The sequence below is a fragment of the Dinoponera quadriceps genome, unplaced genomic scaffold (assembly GCF_001313825.1).
Source record: "Dinoponera quadriceps isolate SergipeBrazil2010 unplaced genomic scaffold, ASM131382v1 scaffold6016, whole genome shotgun sequence".
Lineage (NCBI taxonomy): Eukaryota > Metazoa > Arthropoda > Insecta > Hymenoptera > Formicidae > Dinoponera > Dinoponera quadriceps.
Window position 1 is genome coordinate 1 of NW_014559916.1, and position 22819 is coordinate 22819.

The window sequence follows — 22819 nt, forward strand, 5'->3', positions numbered from 1 at the left end:
GTAGCTTGTAGAAGTTGTATTTGTTGCATAAATGCAACTAGCAGAATATGTATATTGTAGAATTAGTAGTATACAAACTATAGAATTATACAATTGCAGGAACTTGAAGAAATAAAGAAAACAAAAAGACTGAAAACATTTTGATCACTTTAACATTTTCATATTTTGTATCGCACTTTACTTAATTTTCATCTAATTAACGTTTAAATTGTTATAACATTGGTAAATACATACAGGGTACGTCAGCTAAATCCGGACAAATTTCAATTTGAATTTCCCGGCATATTTTACTCCAGTGCTAAGTTGATATTTGTGTCCGAGTAAGCTAAAACAATGTTCTGACTAAACATAACCTCAAAATGGCTGAGAAGTCGGCAAGGACCCCGGAAGTTGTCCAAAGGACCCAAAAGCTGATTGCGGAAGACCCAGGCTGTCTCTCAGGAAATTGACAATTTAGGGTGTGAATGAGTCTACCATGCGTCAAATAGCCGATTCCTTTCTGTTTCCTCTCCTCCGGTGTTCCGGCTCGGGGTGTTCTTACACTAAAAAAAAAATAGCAGCCGCGGATCCTGTCTCGTGCACTACCGGTTCACAACAGTCAAAAATAATAAATTCGGTCGCCTTCTCTCGTGAGAAGGCGTAAGTTTCCGGCTCCTCCTCGGCCAGGCTACGGCCTGAGTGACGAGCAAAAATTTGCATCGTCACAACACATATATAATATCCAAAGCTGCATACACTTCTTTATAATATTACTATTGCGTGTTTCAGTATGTGATCTCTTCTTCCGTTTTCATTGCATGAGTAAAACTCAATAACGACGCCAAGGGTACCGCAGAAATCAATATACGACAGTGGTATACACGATCATATGATTTGAAATTGAATGGTAGATAAAGACTGCAATTACACCTTGCAACCGAGTGTATACAAAGGTTACTGTTAGATCATCGTGATGACAATTTTATGCGTATGGTCTACCGCTAGCCGAGACTTGTTAATTTTTTATAATGTACCACGAATAGGGTTAAAGTAATGTTTCATGCTTGACGTGCAATTGAAACAAACATCGATAAAATAATCTATTAATGAGAATACAGAGAGTCTACCTTTTGTTTCTGCCTTTTTTCTGAACTGCGCTCTTCCTAACTAGAATTTATCGACAAAAAATAATTTTATAATAAAAGTCTTCGGGAGAAAGATAGTAATTTATAAAAGTATTATTTCACGACGAGGGACACAGTTGCCAGTTTCACATTACGATAATAATGATATAAAGTTGTACACGAAGGAAAAATCCCGATAGGGACGTTTGTCGATAAAAAGTCAAAGAAATTTATACACATTCTGAGTTCACCGTTCCCCCACAACGTATTTTGACTTTTTCGCTTGATACGTGGATATTACTGTCTGAAATTTCGTGTATAGTAATTTTCTGCCTTTCTTTATTAATAATAATACATCTTCGATATCACGGAGTTTCGTGCGAATATTTTGAAAAGAAGTGAAGTCATCGCTAATTTGAATTCGGATAAAGAAATATTTATAATATCGTCAAGTGTTTTTCGCCCCTTAAAATCCAACTTTATCCTGATTATCAGGGAGCTCTTTCCTTTCTGATTTATCTCGCATATGCGACAAAGATCTTATCATATCATTCGAATTAAACAATTCCAATGAATTGATGGGAGAACTTTACGTACGTCAACGTAGTTTGATCGATAATCACGCATGAATGTAAGCGGCTAATGTTTGCAAATATATATAATTATTAAAGCGTCTTATATACAACTGACAAATACTATATATTCATATATATATTTATATATATATATATATTTATATATACACATATATATATATATATATAATTAATGAAATATCGACAACGAGTTATGTAAAGGAAGATGGACAAACCCTCCGAGATGCACGTATTAGAATTTACTTTATCAGTTCTCACAGTCGCTGGAGGTTGGCGGCCACAGTCGTGGACGTCGTTGATAAAACACATTATGTACAATGCCTACACAATTTTATTAAATGTAGCAGTGTTCATCTTCACTACAACCCAATTCATGCATCTCATATTTAATGCGGCCAACGCGGACGAAATAACTGAGTCGATGTATGTGGTGCTGGTTGGAATGATCGGAAATTTTAAGATAATCACGATAAGTATCAATTACAAGAACTTCGCGATTATACTTGGGAATCTATCAGAGAAACCATTTAAACCCATGGAACAGATCGAGACGATGATTCAAATAAAATTTGAGAAAATGATAAAGTTAGTATATTATGGCATAAAGTACATAAAATAATATTTCTAATATTTAAAAAATAATAAATTCTGGGTGTGTTATATATTTTACAATAAGTTTAACGAAAAAAGAGGAGGAGAAAATAGAAAAATAATTACATTTCTTGTAGAACTATTACAACTTACTATTTAATGCTTATGGCGTTGACTGTTTCATACATGACTTCGGCATCCTTATTCACGGACCTCAGAAAAAGAAACTTGACGTTCAAAGCATGGTTCCCGTTTGACCACTCGGTCTCCGTGATATATTATTTTTTATACATTCATCAAATACTCAGTATGATATTGTGCAGTTTCCTAAATATCGCCTGCGACTGCTTCTTCTCCGGACTACTGCTGAACATTTCCTGTCAGATCGAGATCCTAGAATATCGTTTGTCCAAGATCGCAAATGATCACGCTAAGCTTCGCGAATGTGTGTTTCATCATTACCGTATATTTGAGTAAGTTTCCTCGATGCATTGATCAATTTTAAATGAACAATAACATTTTGTATAATCGCAGATTCGCCGAAATGTTGAACGATAAATTAGTAATTGTCATCGGCAGCCAATTCATAGGATCCTGTTTAGTGGTGTGTTGTCTGCTCTTTCGTTTAACAGTGGCAACTTCAAACTTCACATATATTGAAACTATTATGTGCATTGTTTGTGCATTAATGGCGATCTTCTTTTATTGTTGGTTCGGAAATGAAGTCAGATTGAGGGTAAGTTTACGAATAAAGCCGACGTGAAGAAAAAAAGAAACCTTTACAGGATGTAATGTTTCACCGCATGTTTGACTATAGAGTATGGAATTGTCGGAAAATATTTACAAAATGGAATGGCCGCATTACAATAACAACGTGAAAAAATGTCTCTTGATTATTATGAATCGCGCGACATCATTACCTATAAAATTCACCAGTGCGCGCATCATTCCTCTGAATCTCGACTCTTTCCTGATGGTCAGTATGACGGCTCGACTACGCAATTAACGATCAATTCGACAAGCTTGTTTACGATAGTAAGTTAACTCGATTTCCATAACAAGATTGTTACAGGTGCTCAAAACGTCGTATTCAATTTTCAATCTAATGCGTCAGATACAAGAGGAATAATAGTTTGGAATAATCCATACAACTTTATACCCGAAAGAAGCTTTACATCCAACTTGGGAGGCAACGATTAATTAAGATTATCGGTTCCGTTTAGCTAGCGGTACGGAAGTACAAAACTTTCTTCAAGATGAAAGATAGAGAGAATTAACAATACAAACTTAAATACCATTTGATAAACCGTCATTGTACAAGCTGTGACTTGTTGCATAAATGCAACTCGTTGAATATTCATACATATTTATAGAACTACACGGCTAACGTTTTGATCGCTTTGTCAGTTTCATACTTTTTATCGCACTTTACTTCATTTGCACTTGATTGCCTAAATTTCCTAAATCACATATACATGTCTGTTACTTGTTTTGATTAGCATAAAAACCAAATTAAATTAAAATGCCATGAAAGCCATTAGTCCTGATATAAAAAATTATATGTATATGTAAACATCACCAGCCTCTTCTTCTTCATTGTACATTGTAAATACTTACCAAACACGAATTTCATTTATGCTCGGTATAATTGTGAGAATTTAGAAATCGATCAGATTAGCTACATATGAATTTTTCCAGAATACGTTCTGGAATGCGATGAATAGCGTATATCGAGATTTCGTTCCATTACTTACAGCTGATGACTTTCTTGTGATCTTTAGAATAGTTTTTATTCGTTATAAGCGAAGTCGCGTTAATTTGTTTCATTAACAAAAAATTCCTTACCTTAACAAAAATATGTCCGTGAGTGAGAGATATATAATCTGCAGATGATATTTACGTGCGAAATACAAACGTACTATCCTTTGTTTGCACAAAACGCAAAAGTCGTCGGCAGAAATTTCTATCTTTTTAATTGAGTGCGCGTGCTTGAACTTTGTCGATTAGAAAGATCTTCCAGATCCACTTGGTTCCAGAGACCCACTCGTTTTCAATAAACTATTTTTTTTCTAACGCATAACNAAAAGTCGTCGGCAGAAATTTCTATCTTTGTAATTGAGTGCGCGTGCTTGAATTTTGTCGATTAGAAAGATCTTCCAGATCCACTTGGATCCAGAGACCCACTCGTTTTCAATAAACTATTTTTTTTCTAACGCATAACATTCTACAAAGTATAAAACTATTGTCATTTGTTTGCACAAGCCACCGCAGCTCTCGGTAGGAATTTTAATTTGTGTGAATATTCAATGCGTCAGATACAAGAGGGATAACAGAAGAATAATCCGCAATACTGGTAGCTTTATATCTGACTTGAAATTAATTAAGATTGCCGATTACGTTTCATTATCTTATTGAAATGAGGGTACGAAATTTCCGCCAAAATGAAAGTAAAACAAATTTGTCAATCAAAATATTCGCCGTTGCTTTCTATAACTTTAAGTCATCTTTCAAGCAGCTGATGAATTCCATCTTGGAAAAATGTTGTGTCTTTGGACACGATAAAATCGTCAAGCCATTTTCGGACCTCATCCACTGATTGGAAGTGAGTATAGGACAAAGTGTGTTGCATCGACCGGAACGAGTGATAATCGAATGGAGCAATGTCTGGTGAATACGCCGGGTGCTGCAAGACGTTTCAGCCAAGATTCATTATGGTGTCTTTTGTTTTGGAAGCAATGTATGGCCTGGCGTTGTCATATAACAAGGCGTTCTCCTTTTCTAGTATACGGGCGTTTCTGTTCCAATTCTTCACTCAAACAGATTAATTGGCGTTGGTAGCTGTCCGTAGTAAATGTTTTACCCGGTTCCAACAGCTCATAGAGCACGTCCTTGATATCCTACCAAATGCAGAGCAAAACCTTTTTTCCGAAGCGATTGGGCTTTGCGACCGATGTTGATGGTTCGCAGGGATTTACTCATGACTTTCTGTGTTTCGGATTTTCATAGAGCATCCATTTCGCATCGCCTGTAACGATTTTTCACAAGAAAGACTTTCGACGCTGCTTATTGAGAAGAGAAAGACACGCTGTCACTCGTTGATTTTTGTTGGCTTCAGTGAATTCATGTGGAACCAATTTTCCTTTTTTTTCGATCTTACCCATCTCATGTAAGTATTTGGAAACAGTTTATTGCGTTAATCCCAACTGTTCTACAAGCTTCTTTTAAGTTTACGCCGAATTCTCAGCAAGCAGTTGTTCCAAATCATAGTTGTCGCATTTTCAAGGACCTCCAGGATGTTGTTTGTCGATCAGACTGAATCACCGCGTTTAAATCGCTTAAACCAAAATGCGCACACATCGTACGATACACCTCTGCCGAGAAAGGAACAAATCGATTCGCATATTCTTGCAGCATTTGTTCCTTGTTGGAATTCATAAAGAATACAGTGTCGGATATGCACCTTACCTGTTGCCATGTTTGACTATATTGAAGTGAATACTTTTGAAGGTTATGTTAGGCCTTTCGCCATACTAAATGTCAGGAACATGGGACCTAAAGTTTAACTCCGGTTCCGAACGACAAATTTCAGAGAGACGTTCATGGCAAAGATATTTTCGCTAGGTTGCCACTTTTTTCCGCAAAGAGCGTAAATATTTTGGCTTTTACTGGGACTTCTAGCATAGTAGAACAGTGCGCTGTTTGCTATGCCACGCTTGCGCTGTTATGATAAATAAACAATCTTATTTGAGGAGAATTACGCGACTGATAAGTAATCGGCTAATTAATGAGTTAATAAAACAATTTCTCACAAAACTTCCGTTGTGTTTTCCATTCACAGAGTCTGCAGTTATCGGATAATATCTACAACATGGAATGGACGATGCTCAATGACAGCGTGAAAAAAGGTCTCTTACTAATCATGAACCGTTCGACGATACCTATCGAATTTACCGGCACTCACATGCCGATGAATCTCGAATCTTTCGTGGCGGTTCGTACGACTATTCTATTATCATCTGGCGTAATTAATTAACATTCGATCCACCCACCCACATTGTTCACACGTCGATGAAAAATTGGGTCAAATTCAAGTGAATGTCCGAAATCCTATGGAAATCAATGTTTGATTTGATATTTGTAAGATTTTATCACGATATCAAGAAGATTTGTCTTTCTTAACCCTAACTAAGTTCAACAAAGGCAGGATTATTTTGGGACGTGCTCATTTAGAGCCATAATAGATTTGAAGCATGTCCCGGTTAATTTCTACCTGATATGCCATGCAGATCTATCGCCAATATAACATCGATCTCCTTTGCATCAATGAAAAATCTAATAGTTATCAAATCGAATGATCCAAAAAATCAATCATCGATATGGAAACGATCATCGACTTGTGAACACGGGCACGCATGCACCTGACCGGTAGACTTTTTTAACAATCTGTATACGATTGTTGTAGGTGCTCAAAACGTCGTATTCGCTGTTTAACGTATTGATACAATCGCGCAAGCAATAGCGCAGTCTACAAAACTAAGCATTTCTTTATAATTATATTTACGAGTCATTTGAAGTATCTGTTGATATTCACGATTCTTTGACGGCTATACTCGCATACTTTAATTAATCACTATGCTGACTTAACGTTTAAGATTACGCATTGAAATCAGGGTTGGAAAATTATCGTTGTAGTTCCGTTTTCCAATAATAGCTTGGTAAAAACGTTACTTCTTTTTCTTTATTTTGTTTACGTTACCGTTATGAAATTTCCTTTTCCTGATATGTAACGGTAACGAATATAATATAATGTAATCGTTACTTTTATCGTTCCTTTGTACATGTAGACATGAAGAACTTTTAAAAAGTGACTTTTCCAACCCCGATTGAAATGCAACTGCGTTGCTACTCGTCGACGATTACGAGTCCTCCCCCTTCTAGAGCGTATATGTTCCCGGAAAATTGAAATCATGAATCGATATGCGCAACATGATATGTATACGTGACGATGAATTATGTGGGTAGCAACAGTAATGAATAAAATATTTCTTAATCATTGTGCAAAAAGTACCTCAAGTGAATCTTTCATAAGAAGAACTCGTATGTGACATATGCTATATTCACGGTCCTCCGAAGGGACAGAAGGGTACCGAAGGGATACCGAAAGAAATGGAAGGGTAATATATGTTTGCTTTCTGTTCTTCCGGTNACTCCGAAGGGATAGAAGGGTACCGAAGGGTTACCGAAAGAAATGGAAGGGTAATATATGTTTGCTTTCTGTTCTTCCGGTGAAAAAATAATAGTATCCTATTCCGTTGCGTAACACAAGTGCCAATTAGATCTGCTGTTCTGCGAATCGATGTCATATTAATGTGAAAACGTACTTCCGTATAAACGTCGGTCAGTCGTAACTTCGGTATTACGAATCATAAATAATATAGAAACGAGAGGAAAACGAAATTTCGCGGTGAATATTCAGTGAATGTCAGAGAGACGTGAGACTATAGACATTTGGAATATCTTGCTCGCTCGAGTAAATCGCTCCGTCCGCCGTTATTTCATGCGCATGCATGTGGAGGTTTATTTAATCATGAAATGTTTATAAGCATCGTGCAAACGTTACAATATACGCTTTCGAGATCAAATGGTATTTGTGTGTTTTGTTGTACGTTGCGATTTGATTAGAAAAATCCCCGTGATCACGTGCAAGCAAACATCGAAAAGTTTCGTGCCGAAAAGTACAATTCTATCGTTATATTGTAATTACTCATGCTTTCCGTATAAAAAGTCATTTCAGCAAAGGTAAAATGCACACGCTGCGATTTACCTTAACGATTTGCGCGATCGCTGGATGCTGGCAACCGCTCTCTTGGATATCAACATTTAAACATGTCATGTATAACGCTTATAGAATGTTAATAATTTCTATATTATTCGCGTTTAACATAACTCAGTTCATGAACGTTGCATTAAACGTCGGTAACTCCGAAGTGTTTGCCAACACTATATATATGATGTTGACTGTGTTCGTGGCGTTCTATAAAATAATTATCATGTGGCTAAATTGCAAAAATATTACCGGAATAGTCACCGCTCTCACAAAGGGATCTTTCGCGCCTGCAGAATTGGGTGAGATAATGATTCGACGAAGGTACGACAAAATCGTACAGTAAGCATCATTTTCCAAACGTGGATGCGATAATTGTAGAATACCCACTGTAATAAGTAACATTTTGAATACTTCAACTAACAGAATAAACAATTTGGAATACTTCTTTAGATGCATATGGATATAACGATTTCCATAGTCAATTCGTAGGAAAACTGCGTTATGGTACTTAACCCTCGTCATGACGACTGTCGTGTGCATGATTTTCACATCCGTCTTTGTGGATTTTATGATGGGGAGCCTGACTTATCCGGCATGGTTTCCGTTTAACTATACCGCGCCTATTTTATTTTCCCTTGTGTATATCCACCAAACGACAGCCGTAACAATTTGCGCGACAGTGAACGTCGCTTGCGATAGTCTCGTATGCGGGCTTTTACTGCACATATGCTGTCAGCTTGAGATCCTGTCATACCGGTTAATGCAAATTCCACAGAAACAACATATCCTGTCTGATTGTGTACGTCATCACGACCATATATATGAGTTAGTTATTATTAAAGTTTCTTATGATTTTATTATTCCGAAAATGATTAGGGATATACATGATTTTTAGTCTTCCTTTTTTCAAATTTTGGATGTTATTTTAAGAAATATGAATCACAATTTAATCACCGAAATATTTGTTGTTATTGCTATAACTTTTTTTTCATTTTTCGGAAAGCTGAGAGATTCCGTCGCGGAAGAAAGTTTGGAGGCGATGAAGTCATCAACAAATTTTCAGATTTCGAACATATCTCGAAAATGATACGCAGTCCACGAATGTTGCATCGATCTGAACAAGTAGTAATCAGAAGGCGCCAAATCTGTTAAATAAGCCATGTGAGGGGAAATATCTCAGATTTTTCTAATTTCATGATCCTTCTCATCCCGTGTAATCGCCTGGAAATTGTTGCTTGATCAACTCCTAATTATATTGCAAGTTCTTCTTGCATTTATACCGAGTTTTCATTCAGCAATATTTGCAAATATTCCATTTCCATATTGCGCGGTTCACCGGGAGTATGAACTCAGTCATTAACATCAAACTCACCGTCTTTAAAACATTTAAAACAATGTTTGAGTGTTATGAAATATACCTTCCTTGTCAAGAACAGGACGAATCAATTCGCAAAGTAACAGCACTTTTTCCTTGTTAAAATTCATAACGAATACAATGTTGTATATACAGCTTATCGTTAGACATCATGTATTATACTTTTTTGAAGTTTTTATTTATCGTTGCCTCATATCAGACGGCGTTTAGAACATTTTAATATTTCAAAATCACAAAAGGGCGCGAAAATATTCCATGTTTAAAAAGTTTTTTCAAGACCTCGAAAAAAAAGACTAAAAATTATGCATACCTCAAATAGTAACAAAGTAGATTTTCCTTCTTCACAAGAAATGATTTGAACAAAATAACGCGTGGAATTACCCGCGGTTTAACGAACGACAGAGAAACACCTCTGTAGGAACAGACTAAAATCCGCTAATTTAATCGTAGATATGCGAATATGGTGAACGACCAATTTCTGAAGATAATTGCTCTACAGTTCGGAGTGAGCACGTTGGTAGTGTGCTCTAATTTATTTCAATTGGCCATGGCTGCAGTCGACGCAAATATCCTGCCACTGATACTGTACACAGCTTGCATGTTATCGCAGATATTTATCTATTGTTGGTTTGGGAACGAGGTTAAAATAAAAGTAAGCGTATTTTATACAAGCTAAAGCAATTTTATGCTACGTTTCAAAGATAAATGAACACATTGAATGTTGCAAATAGTTATCGGCGATCGATAATTTTTACGCTACCGCATTTTTGTCATTAAGAGATATACCATATATATGATGCATGAATGAAAATTTTCATTAAAAAAAATTAATTAAAAAAAAATTGGCTGTAAGGCCAACAGAGAGTCAATAAAACATGCAAATAATATCTTGAATTATATTTCTCCACCACATTTTTAATAATTTGTTCATTAATTAAACTTTTGTGCAATTGATGGAAATCAGTATTTCATTCAACTTGTTAACCCTTTTTTTTTCTGTGTATATTACGCGAAACTATATTACGCATTTACTTACAGAGCCTTCAGGTGACGGACAACGTATATAAGATAAAGTGGTTGGCACTTGACAACAGAATTAAAAAAGGTCTTCTATTAATTATGAAACGCTCGGCCTCTCCTATTGAATTTACCAGCGCGGTGGTCATTACGATGAATCTTGATTCGTTTGTATCTGTTAGTATTACATCTACAATTATTTTAGGTCGTAAGAAACATCAGGACAAATTGGTCCAAAGATCATGTTAACTATACATTATTTTATAAACTTATTGTGAAAAAATGAGGACAAAATATGAGAAAGAAAACGCAAAATGTTTTTTTTAGAACATAGAATAGGAGAAAAATATTTGTTTTGCAAAAGGAATATTTATGATTTTTTTTTAATTGTTTCGTACACAATATAGATATAAATGAAACTCATAGTTAACATGATTCTTAGGCTAATTTGATCCGATTTTCCATAAGAATTGCCATTTGTCGCGGCAAGCATTTCTTTCAAATCACTCAAATATATATGTCAATTATTTGCAGGTACTTAAAGCTTCATATTCAGTTTTCAATCTACTCAAACGTGCGAATGAATGAATTGTGAACGATAAATAAAAATTAATATTACTTATGATTAAAAAACAACATACAGGATATGTTAGAGACTGAACAAATATTTATTAATTTTTCCAACATAGGTATATTAAGTAGTCAATTTTTAGCCAATACATACAATTCCTAAAGAATTTTAGATATTTATAAAACGCTCATGTAAATATCTATACAATGTTCATTTGAACAACCGTATTATAACTGCATAGAAAAAAACGTACCAGCGGGAAACTTNTCGCGGCAAGCATTTCTTTCAAATCACTCAAATATATATGTCAATTATTTGCAGGTACTTAAAGCTTCATATTCAGTTTTCAATCTACTCAAACGTGCGAATGAATGAATTGTGAACGATAAATAAAAATTAATATTACTTATAATCAAAAGACAACGTACAGGATATGTTAGAGAGTGAACAAATATTTATTAATTTTTCCAACATAAGTATATTAAGTAGTCAATTTTTAGCCAATACATACAATTCCTAAAAAATTTTAGATATTTATAAAACGCTCATGTAAATATCTATACAATGTTCATTTGAACAACCGTATTATAACTGCATAGAAAAAAANTTTGAACAACTGTATTATAACTGCATAGAAAAAAACGTACCAGCGGGAAACTTGTAATTGCATTATTATCGAATTATGTTGACGCGTTGCTCCGCAAAATTTATACTAATGGACTGAATTTTTCTTCTTCCCCTACTTTTGTATTCTATAAAAAAAGGAGAAGCAACTCGGAAATTCAATATCATACATGTTCGTACCATATATAATACAACCCAATATGACTAGATCGTAGATAATATGACTTTATACATGATGTAATATTTTCACCTAATCGTAAAAAAGAGAAACGGTATCAAAGTGTCATTGAAAGTAATAGTTAATGCTGCCGAGCGAGAACAATTTACAGAATTTATCATATTCATCTCCCTCCTGCTATACTTCATTCTTCCTCTGCCGAAAGAACGATTTATTTTTATAAAGTCTGTATCTCATATAAACGATCTGTACTTTGATTCATAAAAGTATCATTCCACCAAGAAGACGTCTTTGCAGTCGTAATTTACGATAATAACAGAGATAATGGCAGAAATAAGGAAGAGGATGCGTGGAATACGATCACATCGCGACAACTATAGACAGGCTATAGAAAGACTAGCAGCATTCCGATTTTCTGTAAAATTGTTCTGTTTCATTTAAGATAGAAAAAGAGAGAGAAGAGGAGAAAGAGTTCAAGAAAACGTTTATTTCGAAACTTACGCGAGTGTTGAAATCAGTTTTGAAACTACTTGGCAGGTAGCTTAATGCAGGTACTAACGGTTCAAATTAATAGTGAAATAAATTCAACGTGCATGTAATAACATATTCTAAAAAATTCAAAAGAATTCTTAAATTATTACTTAATTTCGGAAAAATGTAAGCATATATTCGACAGAAAAAGACTTTCGCTTAATATCAAGTCTAAAATTTTAAAATGCTATTTCAGTTTCTAATTATTTTTAATATATCTGTTAAAATATTATTTTACTAACATATATTTTTTATAAACGAACACATTATTTTTATATTTATACGTACTAATATACATGTTTTAACATTAAGACAATTTTTTTCGAATAAGAAATTGCATTTCTTTTTAAACTGTAGCTTAGGCCATTTTGGCCAAAATAAAATGAAGGTATTGCGATTTACCTTAAAGATTTGCGCAATCGCTGGATGTTGGCAACCGCTCTATTGGATATCGACATTTAAACATGTCATATACAACGTTTATAGAACGTTATTAGTTTCCATATTATTCACATTTAACATAACTCAGTTCATGAATGTTATATTAAACATCGGTAACTCCAGTGAGATCGCCAATATTATGTACATGATGTTGGCTGTGTTCGTGGCATCCTATAAAATGATTATCATATGGCTAAGTAACGAAAATGTTACCGAAATAATCACCGCTCTCACGGAAAAGCCCTTCGCGCCTGTGGAATCGGGCGAGATAACAATTCAGCAAAAGTACGACAAAATCATACAGTAAGCATCATCATCTTCTAATCATGTATATAATAATTCATGTATATAATAATAATTGTAGGATACCTACTATGACAGTAACATTTTGAACAGTCCTACAATCAAAATAACACTTTGTGAATATTTCTTTAGATACTAAAGAACATAATGATTTCCACGGTTAAATCGTAGGGACGCCGCGTTTTGGTATTTAATCCTTGCCATGTCGACTGTAGTGTGCATGATTTTTACGTCCGTCTTCTTGGATTTTATGAAGGGGAACCTGACTTATCCGGCATGGGTGCCGTTCAATTATACGGCACCCGCTTTGTTTTGTCTCGTGTATGTTCACCAAAACACAGCCGTAGCAATNGAAGGGGAACCTGACTTATCCGGCATGGGTACCGTTCAATTATACGGCGCCCGCTTTGTTTTGTCTCGTGTATGTTCACCAAAACACAGCCGTAGCAATCGGCGCAACAGTGAATGTCGCCTGCGATAGTCTGATATGCGGAATCTTGTTGCACGTATGCTGCCAACTGGAGATTCTGGAATACCGGTTAATGCAAATTCCTCAGAAACAACATATCCTGTCTGAGTGTGTACGTCATCACGACCGTATATTTGAGTTAGTTGTTATTAAAGCTTATTAAGATATTACTTTTCCGAAAACTTGTGACTGAGTTTTTTTCTCTCAAGCCATTTGGAAATGATTAAAACGTTCATGAATAACGCAAGATATATCCGCGGTTTACCGAAAAACTTGAGGAATAACTTACTTTGTAGGAACGGACTAAATCAGTTAATTTGATCGTAGGTACGCGTACATGGTGAACGGCCACTTTATGAAGATAATTGCTCTCCAGTTCGGAGTGAGCACATTGATAGTGTGCTCCATTTTAGTTCAATTGGCTATGGCAACAATCGATGCGAATATCATGCCATTGATATTGTACACGGCCTGCAACTTATCGCAAATTTTTATCTACTGTTGGTTTGGAAATGAGATCAAAATAAAAGTATGCGCAATCTGTACAGACTAAAACGATATTACGTTATGTGTCGAAAATGAATTAATTCGTTGAGCCCTACAAATGTTTATTAGTGCCTGGTGACTTTACTATACAACTATGGATTATTAAGAGATATATATAAGATATATAATTGAAAAATATTACATTTCTAAATTGATTATACGGTCGATAGAGTACCAATTAAATGTGTAAGAATATTAATATGGCTCTAATAAAGAAGAACTGAGGAAGGAAATAACTGCCGATAAGCGTTTAATCGCAGCTGCTGTAGCGATATGTAATAGATAACGGAATCAAATGTTTATTATAATTAACATATTATTATAAACTTATTATTAACATATATTATTATATATAATTAACATATTATTATAAACTTATTAATTAAAGGAGTGTTTTAGAGGTTCTATTACCTCTTATAATCTAGCAGGATCAAATCAGCAGAATTAAACCGGACTTCTTCAAATATTTAATACTTATTTTGTACTAATTTGTATGACCAAAAAGAATGTTGTGCCTCCTACCGTTTAAAAAAAAAAACATGGCACTTCTAGCTTAATAATAAGTTAGCAGGGCCACGTAGAAAAAATGAAAAGGGAGGTAAAGAAAACAAAGTATTGATTTTGAACTAATTTTTACCACCTAAAAAAACTCAGTATATTCACCCATTTCGCTTGAAACGACCCACAATTGAATTTAACGCTATTAGGCTCAAAAGTAATGTATCCTTTGCCACGAGCAGAATTAATCACTACTCATACCTTTGCAATACTATAATTTGTACGTTAAAATGTCAAGTTTGAGATTTTGTATCCTTGCTGTTCCTGTTGAAACTACATCCGACCTCAATCTTAAACTTGACATTTTAGCAATACAAATTATAGTACTGCAAGAGTGTGAGTAGTGATTGATTCTCATGGTATAGGATACTTTATTCTTGAGCCGAATGAGGTCGGGGATAGTTTCCGCAAGAACGGCATGAGTACAAATCAACAGGGCATTCGACATGTTAAATTTATATTTTATTCTGCTTATCATGCGCGACACATAAATACATATATTGTATTATGTCTTTATTCACAGAGTCTTCAAGTGGCGGATAACATATACAAGATGGAATGGTTGGCACTAGACAACGGTATTAAAAAAGGTCTTCTATTAATTATGAAACGCTCGGTTTCTCCCATTGAATTTACTAGTGCGGCGGTCATCAAAATGAATCTTGAATCGTTTGTATCTGTTAGTATCACACCGGCGATCATTTTACGTTATAAGAGAAACCAGAACATGTTGGCTCAAAAGATGTATTTATGCGTTTCTTTCGTAATTTTTTTGTAGAAAAAAACTGGAAAAGAAGTTATAAAATATTTCGTTTTAGAATATAGGATAAGAAAAATAGTTACGTTTTACAAGCTAAATTTTGCGTTTCTTTTTTCATTACTTTTCTCATAATAAATGCATAAACGAAATACATAGCCAACATGATGACTTTGGAATAATTTAATCCGTTTTTTCCTAAGAATTCTTCTTAAGAATTGCCATTTATTTCTGCAAATATTTCTAACGATTCAAATATATTCATAAATTTTTGCAGGTACTTAAAACTTCATATTCGTTTTTCAACGTACTTAAACAAGCGAATGAGTGAAATGTGAATGATAAATAAAAATTTATATTGTTATAGTTTATTGCTTAAAAAGCAATGTACAGAATACGTTGGAGAGAGAGAGAGAAAATATATTAACTTTTCCATCACCAGTATTAAGCAGCTTATTTTTAGTCAAAATATAAAATTTTTAACATTTTATATATTTATCAAAATCTTTTGTTAATATCTAATTACAACGTTAATTTAGTATTGAATTAAAGCTGGACACCGAGAAACATATTGGCAGAAAATTTTCAATTTGCATTGTTATTAAACTGCTCGTTAAAGTATTTACTGCTTGGAAAAATTTACATTAACGGATGAAATTTTTTTTTCTTACCTTGTTTAGCAATGTACTGGATATTCAATATCGTGCAACATACGTTATAACATTTAAAATGCGACTCCTAATGCGACTATATCATAGATAGTATGACAACCAAAAGCGCACTATCGTATACTGTAGTATACCAGTTGCCGATATTAATATTTCATAAATTATGCCCGAGTACTAACCAATCTGGTGCAAAATAATATTAGAAATATATTGTACATACATGTATATTTCATAAAATCGCGGACAGTGCGGAAAAGAGAAACGAATGCAATATTTTCACGTAAACGCAAAAAAGAGAAATAGTATCAAAGTATTATTGATAGCATTTGACAGTTAATGATCCTGCGCGAGGACAATTTACAGAATTTATCACATTGAATATTCATCTCATTTCTACTTTATTCCATTGTCTCTCTACTGAAAGAACAATTTATTTTCATAAAGTCTGTATCTCGCATAAGCGATCTGTACCTTGACTCATAAAAATATCATTTCATCGAGAAGATGTTATCGCAATCGTAATTTACGATAATAACAGAAAAATGACAGAAATATGTAAGGAAGATGATGCGTGAAATACAATCACATCGCGACAACTATAGACGGGCTATAGAAAGACTAGAAATATTTCAGTCTTCTGTAAAATGATTGTATTTTACTTAATACGTGACATGAAAGAGAGAGAGAGAGAGAGAGAGAGAGAGAGAGAGAGGGAGAGAGAGAGAGAGAGAGAGAGAGAATGGGTGTTGGCGAGGGGAAGAGAGACACAGGGAGGGTTGAAGCAGATAACGTTTTCGAGAATTACCCGTGTGTAGTTGAGAACTCGTTTCACAGTTACTCGATAAACAGCAAAAACAGATATTAATGTTTAATATATTTGAAAGCTGAGATAAAAACCTTCAAGTTATTATTTAATTTCGAAGAAATGTATGTATATGTATGTATATGTTTAAAGTATATGTTTAAAGTAAGTTTTTGTTGGACGTAAAGCCTTAAACCTCAATATATCATTTCGGTTTCTAATTATTCATAGCACTTCTTTTAAAACATGATTTTTCGTATTTTTAGTATACTCTTTTTATTCTTCCTCTCAAAAAAAAGCTATTCCGAACATGATAAAGTGTCAATGAGATATAGCAAAATTGAATTAGGAAAGCCAAGATGCGCGTTCTAAAATTCACACTCGCGATATGCACAGTCGCTGGATTCTGGCAACCGCCATCATGTACATCGCTGCTCAAACTTATCATTTATATAAGTTACGCGATATTTCTGAACTCCTCGTTACTTGTGTTCGCGATGTCTCAATTTATGAACATCCTACTGAACGTCGATAACTCCGACGAGCTCACCGATTCTTTATACATGATGTTGACCGTGTTCGTCGCTGGCTATAAACAAATTTGTATGTGGATAGATCATAAAAATATCACGGTAATGATCAATATTCTCACTGAAAAACCTTTTACACCGTATGAATCGCATGAAATAATGATACGGCAGAAATTCGACAAAATGATACGGTGAGTGTTATCTAAATTATGAAAGTAATCAGAGATAATTTGGATATACGCTACGCGAACAAGTAACGAATAACCAATAGAGTGTTCGAACACATTTGTTGTTTTTTCGGTTGTTTACAAGCTCTGGGCGAATATTCGCAATTCAGCTAGATTTGATGTCTACAATATGCGATCAGTACAAAAATGTACGGTGTAGTAAATTTTTAGAAATCGTATTTTAACGTAATTATTCGCTGGTTTGACGAAAGAAACGAGAAAAATAAATCAGCGAAAAGAGCGATGTGGGATAATCGCTTGCACTACACATATCGGCACAATTGCTATTTTCCTAAGATAATACAAATGGTTATACTTATATTCGTTGAAAATCAATGCAAATTTGCATAACTACATTACAGAAATAACTCTTTTTGAGCATTTTGATTGATTACTCGCCATTTCACGTTGAAATCCATCGATGTCCGTCCACTTCCACCAATGTTCAAGTCTACTATTTCATATTCTGAAGTTTTCCAGCTTCCATCTCACATCTTCTCACGTCGATTGCACTTTACACTTCATTCGCAACGCGATGCAAATATTTTTAATTTATGTTTATTAACGAATACGTTTAACGGCAACGCTCTGGAAATGTTTAACTTGCTTCAAAACAAAACGTACAAACTCGATCAACAAAAACTCGGAATATACTCGGAATTTGTTAAACATTATAATTAATAATATCAAGTCATTAAGGTAAATGACAGTGTTCAATGTTAAAAAGTTAGATCAGTGTAAGAGTTAACTCATAAATACATTGCTCATTGAAATGGATTTTTTTCCAATGTGTAATCACGATACATATAAAAATAAAATAAAATATTAAATATATTTATAATGTTTCAGGAATGTTACAGCAAAATTTCGGCGGAGTGTTGTAATTCTATGTCTCTCTGCAATGTATTATTAAATAATATTACATTGCAACTTGCTATGTTGCAATGCTCCTGCAATGTAATTGCAAGCTTCTGTGCTGTACGGGTCTTGTCGTATAAAATAAGTACAAGTACAGATTGACAAGTGATCACAGAATGATGCAGCTATATTTATCACGCTAACTTCCAGACATATTGACTAATTATGAATGCTGATTAAAATTTTAATTCTTAAATAATTCTTTATTCTCAGCAAACATGTCAAATGTACGTTAACACGTTAATTGCCGCGTTGATTTTCATTAAAAATTATCATCGATAATCGAATTATTTAAAATAGAATAAATAAATGCAATTCGTGACGTATGTACTCTTATTATCTTGTTTCATCGGCTTTCTATTACTCGTACGATCTATTTTTCAAACAGAATATTTGACACAAATAGTAAATGAATTTTACTTTAATTTTACGTTAATGACGTTAATGAGACGCGATGAGCAGTCATTATCCGGGCCTACCAGTAACGTCACGACATTCAATACATTAGAATCGGAAGCCCAATAAATGTGCTCACACATATGAAAAAATATAATATATCGTTGTCCGCTTCCCGATTCAGCATCTTCCCTAGTAGCACACTTTATTGGCGTCACATTGGCTTAACATTGGCCAACGTTGTATGCCACTAGGGTTAGCACTGCTTCGTTCTTCCGAATATTCTTGTTTTGGATACATCGACACTAACCTGACGCCCGCCTATACACGACGCTTCGATCGAATATTCCAAGCACCCGCGAGATATTTTAATCAACGAGAAAATTACAAGAGGAAACGACTCACCGATAGACGTATTGCGCACTGTATTGGTTGTATACGCCGGCAAAAGTCACGATGAAAACACTCGGAAACATATGTCGCACCGGCGGCTTTTGTCCGTTATGGTGGTTGGATTGTTTTGAAGTGCGTTGCCGCGATCCCTCGATCGTTCGGCGGCGGGTGAGCCGCGCCACCTGCTTGGTGTGGGGGTGACTTTTTCCACAATGACCCGTTATTCTGAACGTACATGCAACGATTGCATAATTATCGATTTCTCCTGAGCAACGGAGCACCGTTATCACTTAATTTTTAAGTACGAACGATACTGAAAATACTCATATTTTTTGGCTTGTCGGCGCGCTAACATGTACGTACTAAATATGAGCAAATGTTTTCCGAATGATAAACTGGGAATATCTTTTACATAATGTATAACACATAAACGAATGTTTACTCAACTAGAACCTTGGTGGTGCCGACTTGTCAAAAGCAGTTATACAAGGGTAGTAAAGTATTGGATTGTCCGGAAAGTCTAGGAAAATGTGGATTTCTCGGTAGATAACGTTCAAATGCAAATCTTAGAATGTTAGTTCAGTGCGATGTGTCAGATGTGTGTGTTTTTATAAGTGACGTTTCGACACATATTTAGTAATAATAGTTATCGTGATCAAATAACGACATTTCTCTTGATATCATCATTTGAAAATGAAAGGAAATAATGTATTTTTTTTCGATGCATAATGTTTATATATTTCATGCCGTATAACAGAAATTCGCATTCGTTACTGGTTTTGTACACACACGTTATTCGTTCGCTTAGCATAAACCCATTTTGTAGCCGGTTAGAAATGCAAAGACGGTTTTCGTGATCGTTTTGCAGGAACAACACGATGCGCTATTTGATTCTCGTGATGGTGACGGTCATAGCGATATTTTTGTCGTCTGTGTTAATGGATTTTACGAAAGGGAATTTGACTTACACAGCGTGGGTGCCGTTCGATTATTCAGGCTCTGCTGCGTTCACTTTCGTGTTCGCTCACCAAATGACAGGCATGGCAGCCTCCGGTTTGGTGAATGTTGCTTGCGAGAGTCTAGTTTGCGGCTTCTTGCTGCAGATGTGCTGCCAGCTCGAAATCTTGGAGCATCGGCTGACGAAAATCACGCAGGGTCAGGACGTACTGCGCGATTGCATACATCATCACAATCTCATATTTGAGTCAGTCCTTGAAGTGATCTTGTTATTCCATTAATTTCGATTTCGAGTAAAATACGCCTTCTGCTTACGAACTTTATCGAAAGATTCGTCGTGTTATACGCGAAGCATAATCATATATCTGCTAGTACGAATATCAATTTTGATTTGATTTTGTGTGTTCACTTGTAAAATTTATAATAAATAACTCGCGAAAAGTTTGAAACTGTAAAGATATTTCTGTCTGACCGCAGATACGCGAACGCTTTGAATAAAATGTTTACGAAAATAATTGCCGTTCAATTCGCGGTGAGCATGTTAGTGGTGTGTTCGAATTTGTATCGAATAGCGATGGCCGAGAATTACGGGAGCTTTATTCCACTGATGTGTTACACCGGCTGCATGCTGGCGCAAATTTTCATTTACTGCTGGTTTGGAAACGAAGTTAAGTTAAAAGTACATATACTTCTATGTACAAAATATTATACACATTTGTAAGAAACATTAAAAATGAGGGAAATATATTAAGAATTATTCTTATAATAACAGAATTGTATTAATTATTAAAAAATAATTAATCAATAAAATGTATTAGCCAAATTTATTAATTAAATCAAATTAATGAAAAAATTAATAAATAATATATATGCGATTTCTATTACGCCTTTATTTACAGAGTGTTCGCTTAATGAATAATATTTATGAGATGGAATGGCTAATGCTTAACAATGACAACAAACGATCCTTACTGATTATTATGAAACGTGCAATGGTTCCCATTGAATTTAATAGCGCATATATAATTACGATGAATCTTGATTCGTTCGTGGCAGTCAGTATCTATAAATTCAGGCAAAAAAAATTGTTATTGTTTACCGTAGGCGAGAGAAAAGAATATCCTAAAATGTAACTGTGTTATTTCTACAGGTGCTTAAGCTGTCGTATTCAACTTTCAATTTACTGCGTCAAGCACATGAATAATAACATGGTTATTAAACAGAAGTTGTTATTATTCATACTTTAACCTGTTACGAAAATATGTGCAACATATATTATAATATTTGAAATAAATATATATTAACATCTTTTTAATATCTTGTAGGTAATTTAAAAACAAAAAATAAGACTTTTCAGAACAGATTTCTAGATTTTGTACAGATTTACAAAATAGAACCAATATTTACATCTGGACTTGTTGAGTATTAAAATGAAACCTACTTCTAATCTAATTCTTTTATATCGTTTGTGAAATCTAAAATGTAAATATTTGCTGAAATATTAATTGATTGATATAATCGTTATTTCTTTCATGGAACACTAAATAGAGTAATGTTCTAGGGTTTCCTTGTACATATCATCTGCCGACGTTATTCAAGAAAATATGGATGTATACATTCGAAGATAAACATGGTTTGAACAAAACTAACAGCATCTTATTCGGCAAAAAGCCAAACATTTCGTTGGATGACATGTAGCCATGTCGGAGAATCGAATATAACAGACCAGCAACATGGTCATTTCGCTCACCAGGCTTCAATTCCTTTTAATATACTATTATTAGATAGATTATTAGATAAATTAATTCTTGTAGAAACACATTAAAGCCACTGTATATCACGCTTCCTCAACATTTCGTTGCTTTTGTTATATTCTCAAGTAATTTTTTCAATAAAGAGTTTATTTTATTTAAGCGCCGTGTGAACACTAAAAAGGGAAATAACTTGTGTTTTGAGATTCTATTTTATTTTTATATTACATAAAATATTTTATATAACCATACACAAATATTTAATTTTTACACTATTTTTTGAAAATATGCCAGTTTAGAAAAAATTTCAAACATTCATTTGTTATATTTATTATAAAATCTAGAAAATTTAGATAGCAATATATAAAGCAATATGCATAAATGCACAAATTCACCCTTGGATACATAATCATTTTTATTGTTACATTATTGTTGACTTGTATATTTTGCATATTCTTTCAATCATATATGGATGATACAGACTGTATTAATAAAGTAGTAAATAAATACGACTATGTTGATAAAAACTATACTAATCAACAAGACAGTGAAAACTTTGAAAAATCATGATGTTGTTCATTACTCTTTCTTCATAGACGTTGTATAGCCAGTTTTGTCATTATTAATCGTAATAACATTGCCATTAACGGTTAATTTTAATTGACTTCCATGAGATAGTATATTATCTGG

The 22819-nt window shown here is 34.2% G+C and overlaps 4 protein-coding genes across 4 annotated transcripts; all 4 read left to right on the forward strand.

Annotated features, from left to right (window-relative positions):
• The first annotated feature begins 1904 nt into the window (after positions 1-1904).
• On the forward strand, positions 1905-6323 carry LOC106750529 (odorant receptor Or2-like). The gene is made up of 5 exons (XM_014630937.1): positions 1905-2284; positions 2614-2763; positions 2825-3026; positions 3108-3266; positions 6129-6323. Exons 1-5 carry the CDS (start codon positions 1905-1907, stop codon positions 6321-6323), a joined length of 1086 nt encoding a protein of 361 aa, XP_014486423.1.
• Positions 6324-8244: 1921 nt separating this feature from the next.
• On the forward strand, positions 8245-11097 carry LOC106750530. Its single transcript, XM_014630938.1, has 4 exons — positions 8245-8438; positions 9943-10144; positions 10531-10686; positions 11044-11097. The coding sequence occupies exons 1-4, from the start codon at positions 8245-8247 to the stop codon at positions 11095-11097; spliced, it is 606 nt and encodes a 201-aa protein (XP_014486424.1).
• An 807-nt stretch (positions 11098-11904) lies between these two features.
• On the forward strand, positions 11905-15818 carry LOC106750531. Its single transcript, XM_014630939.1, has 7 exons — positions 11905-11915; positions 12900-13157; positions 13329-13537; positions 13599-13764; positions 13954-14155; positions 15254-15409; positions 15765-15818. Exons 1-7 carry the CDS (start codon positions 11905-11907, stop codon positions 15816-15818), a joined length of 1056 nt encoding a protein of 351 aa, XP_014486425.1.
• Positions 15819-17316: 1498 nt separating this feature from the next.
• LOC106750532 lies at positions 17317-21582 on the forward strand. Its single transcript, XM_014630940.1, has 5 exons — positions 17317-17678; positions 20290-20625; positions 20856-21057; positions 21278-21433; positions 21529-21582. Exons 1-5 carry the CDS (start codon positions 17317-17319, stop codon positions 21580-21582), a joined length of 1110 nt encoding a protein of 369 aa, XP_014486426.1.
• The last annotated feature ends 1237 nt before the right edge of the window (positions 21583-22819 follow it).

Bases quoted from the DNA above. Each gene is read 5' to 3' on its own strand.
- LOC106750529 (XM_014630937.1), top strand. From the start codon at position 1,905: ATGGACAAACCCTCCGAGATGCACGTATTAGAATTTACTTTATCAGTT. The intron at 3,027-3,107 runs GTAAGTTTACGA...GTTTGACTATAG, and splicing joins GAAATGAAGTCAGATTGAGG to AGTATGGAATTGTCGGAAAA. The intron at 3,267-6,128 runs GTCAGTATGACG...TTCCATTCACAG, and splicing joins ATCTCGACTCTTTCCTGATG to AGTCTGCAGTTATCGGATAA.
- LOC106750530 (XM_014630938.1), top strand. From the start codon at position 8,245: ATGAACGTTGCATTAAACGTCGGTAACTCCGAAGTGTTTGCCAACACT. The intron at 8,439-9,942 runs GTACGACAAAAT...ATTTAATCGTAG, and splicing joins GAGATAATGATTCGACGAAG to ATATGCGAATATGGTGAACG. The intron at 10,145-10,530 runs GTAAGCGTATTT...ATTTACTTACAG, and splicing joins GGAACGAGGTTAAAATAAAA to AGCCTTCAGGTGACGGACAA.
- LOC106750532 (XM_014630940.1), top strand. From the start codon at position 17,317: ATGCGCGTTCTAAAATTCACACTCGCGATATGCACAGTCGCTGGATTC. The intron at 20,626-20,855 runs GTCAGTCCTTGA...GTCTGACCGCAG, and splicing joins CATCACAATCTCATATTTGA to ATACGCGAACGCTTTGAATA. The intron at 21,058-21,277 runs GTACATATACTT...CTTTATTTACAG, and splicing joins GAAACGAAGTTAAGTTAAAA to AGTGTTCGCTTAATGAATAA.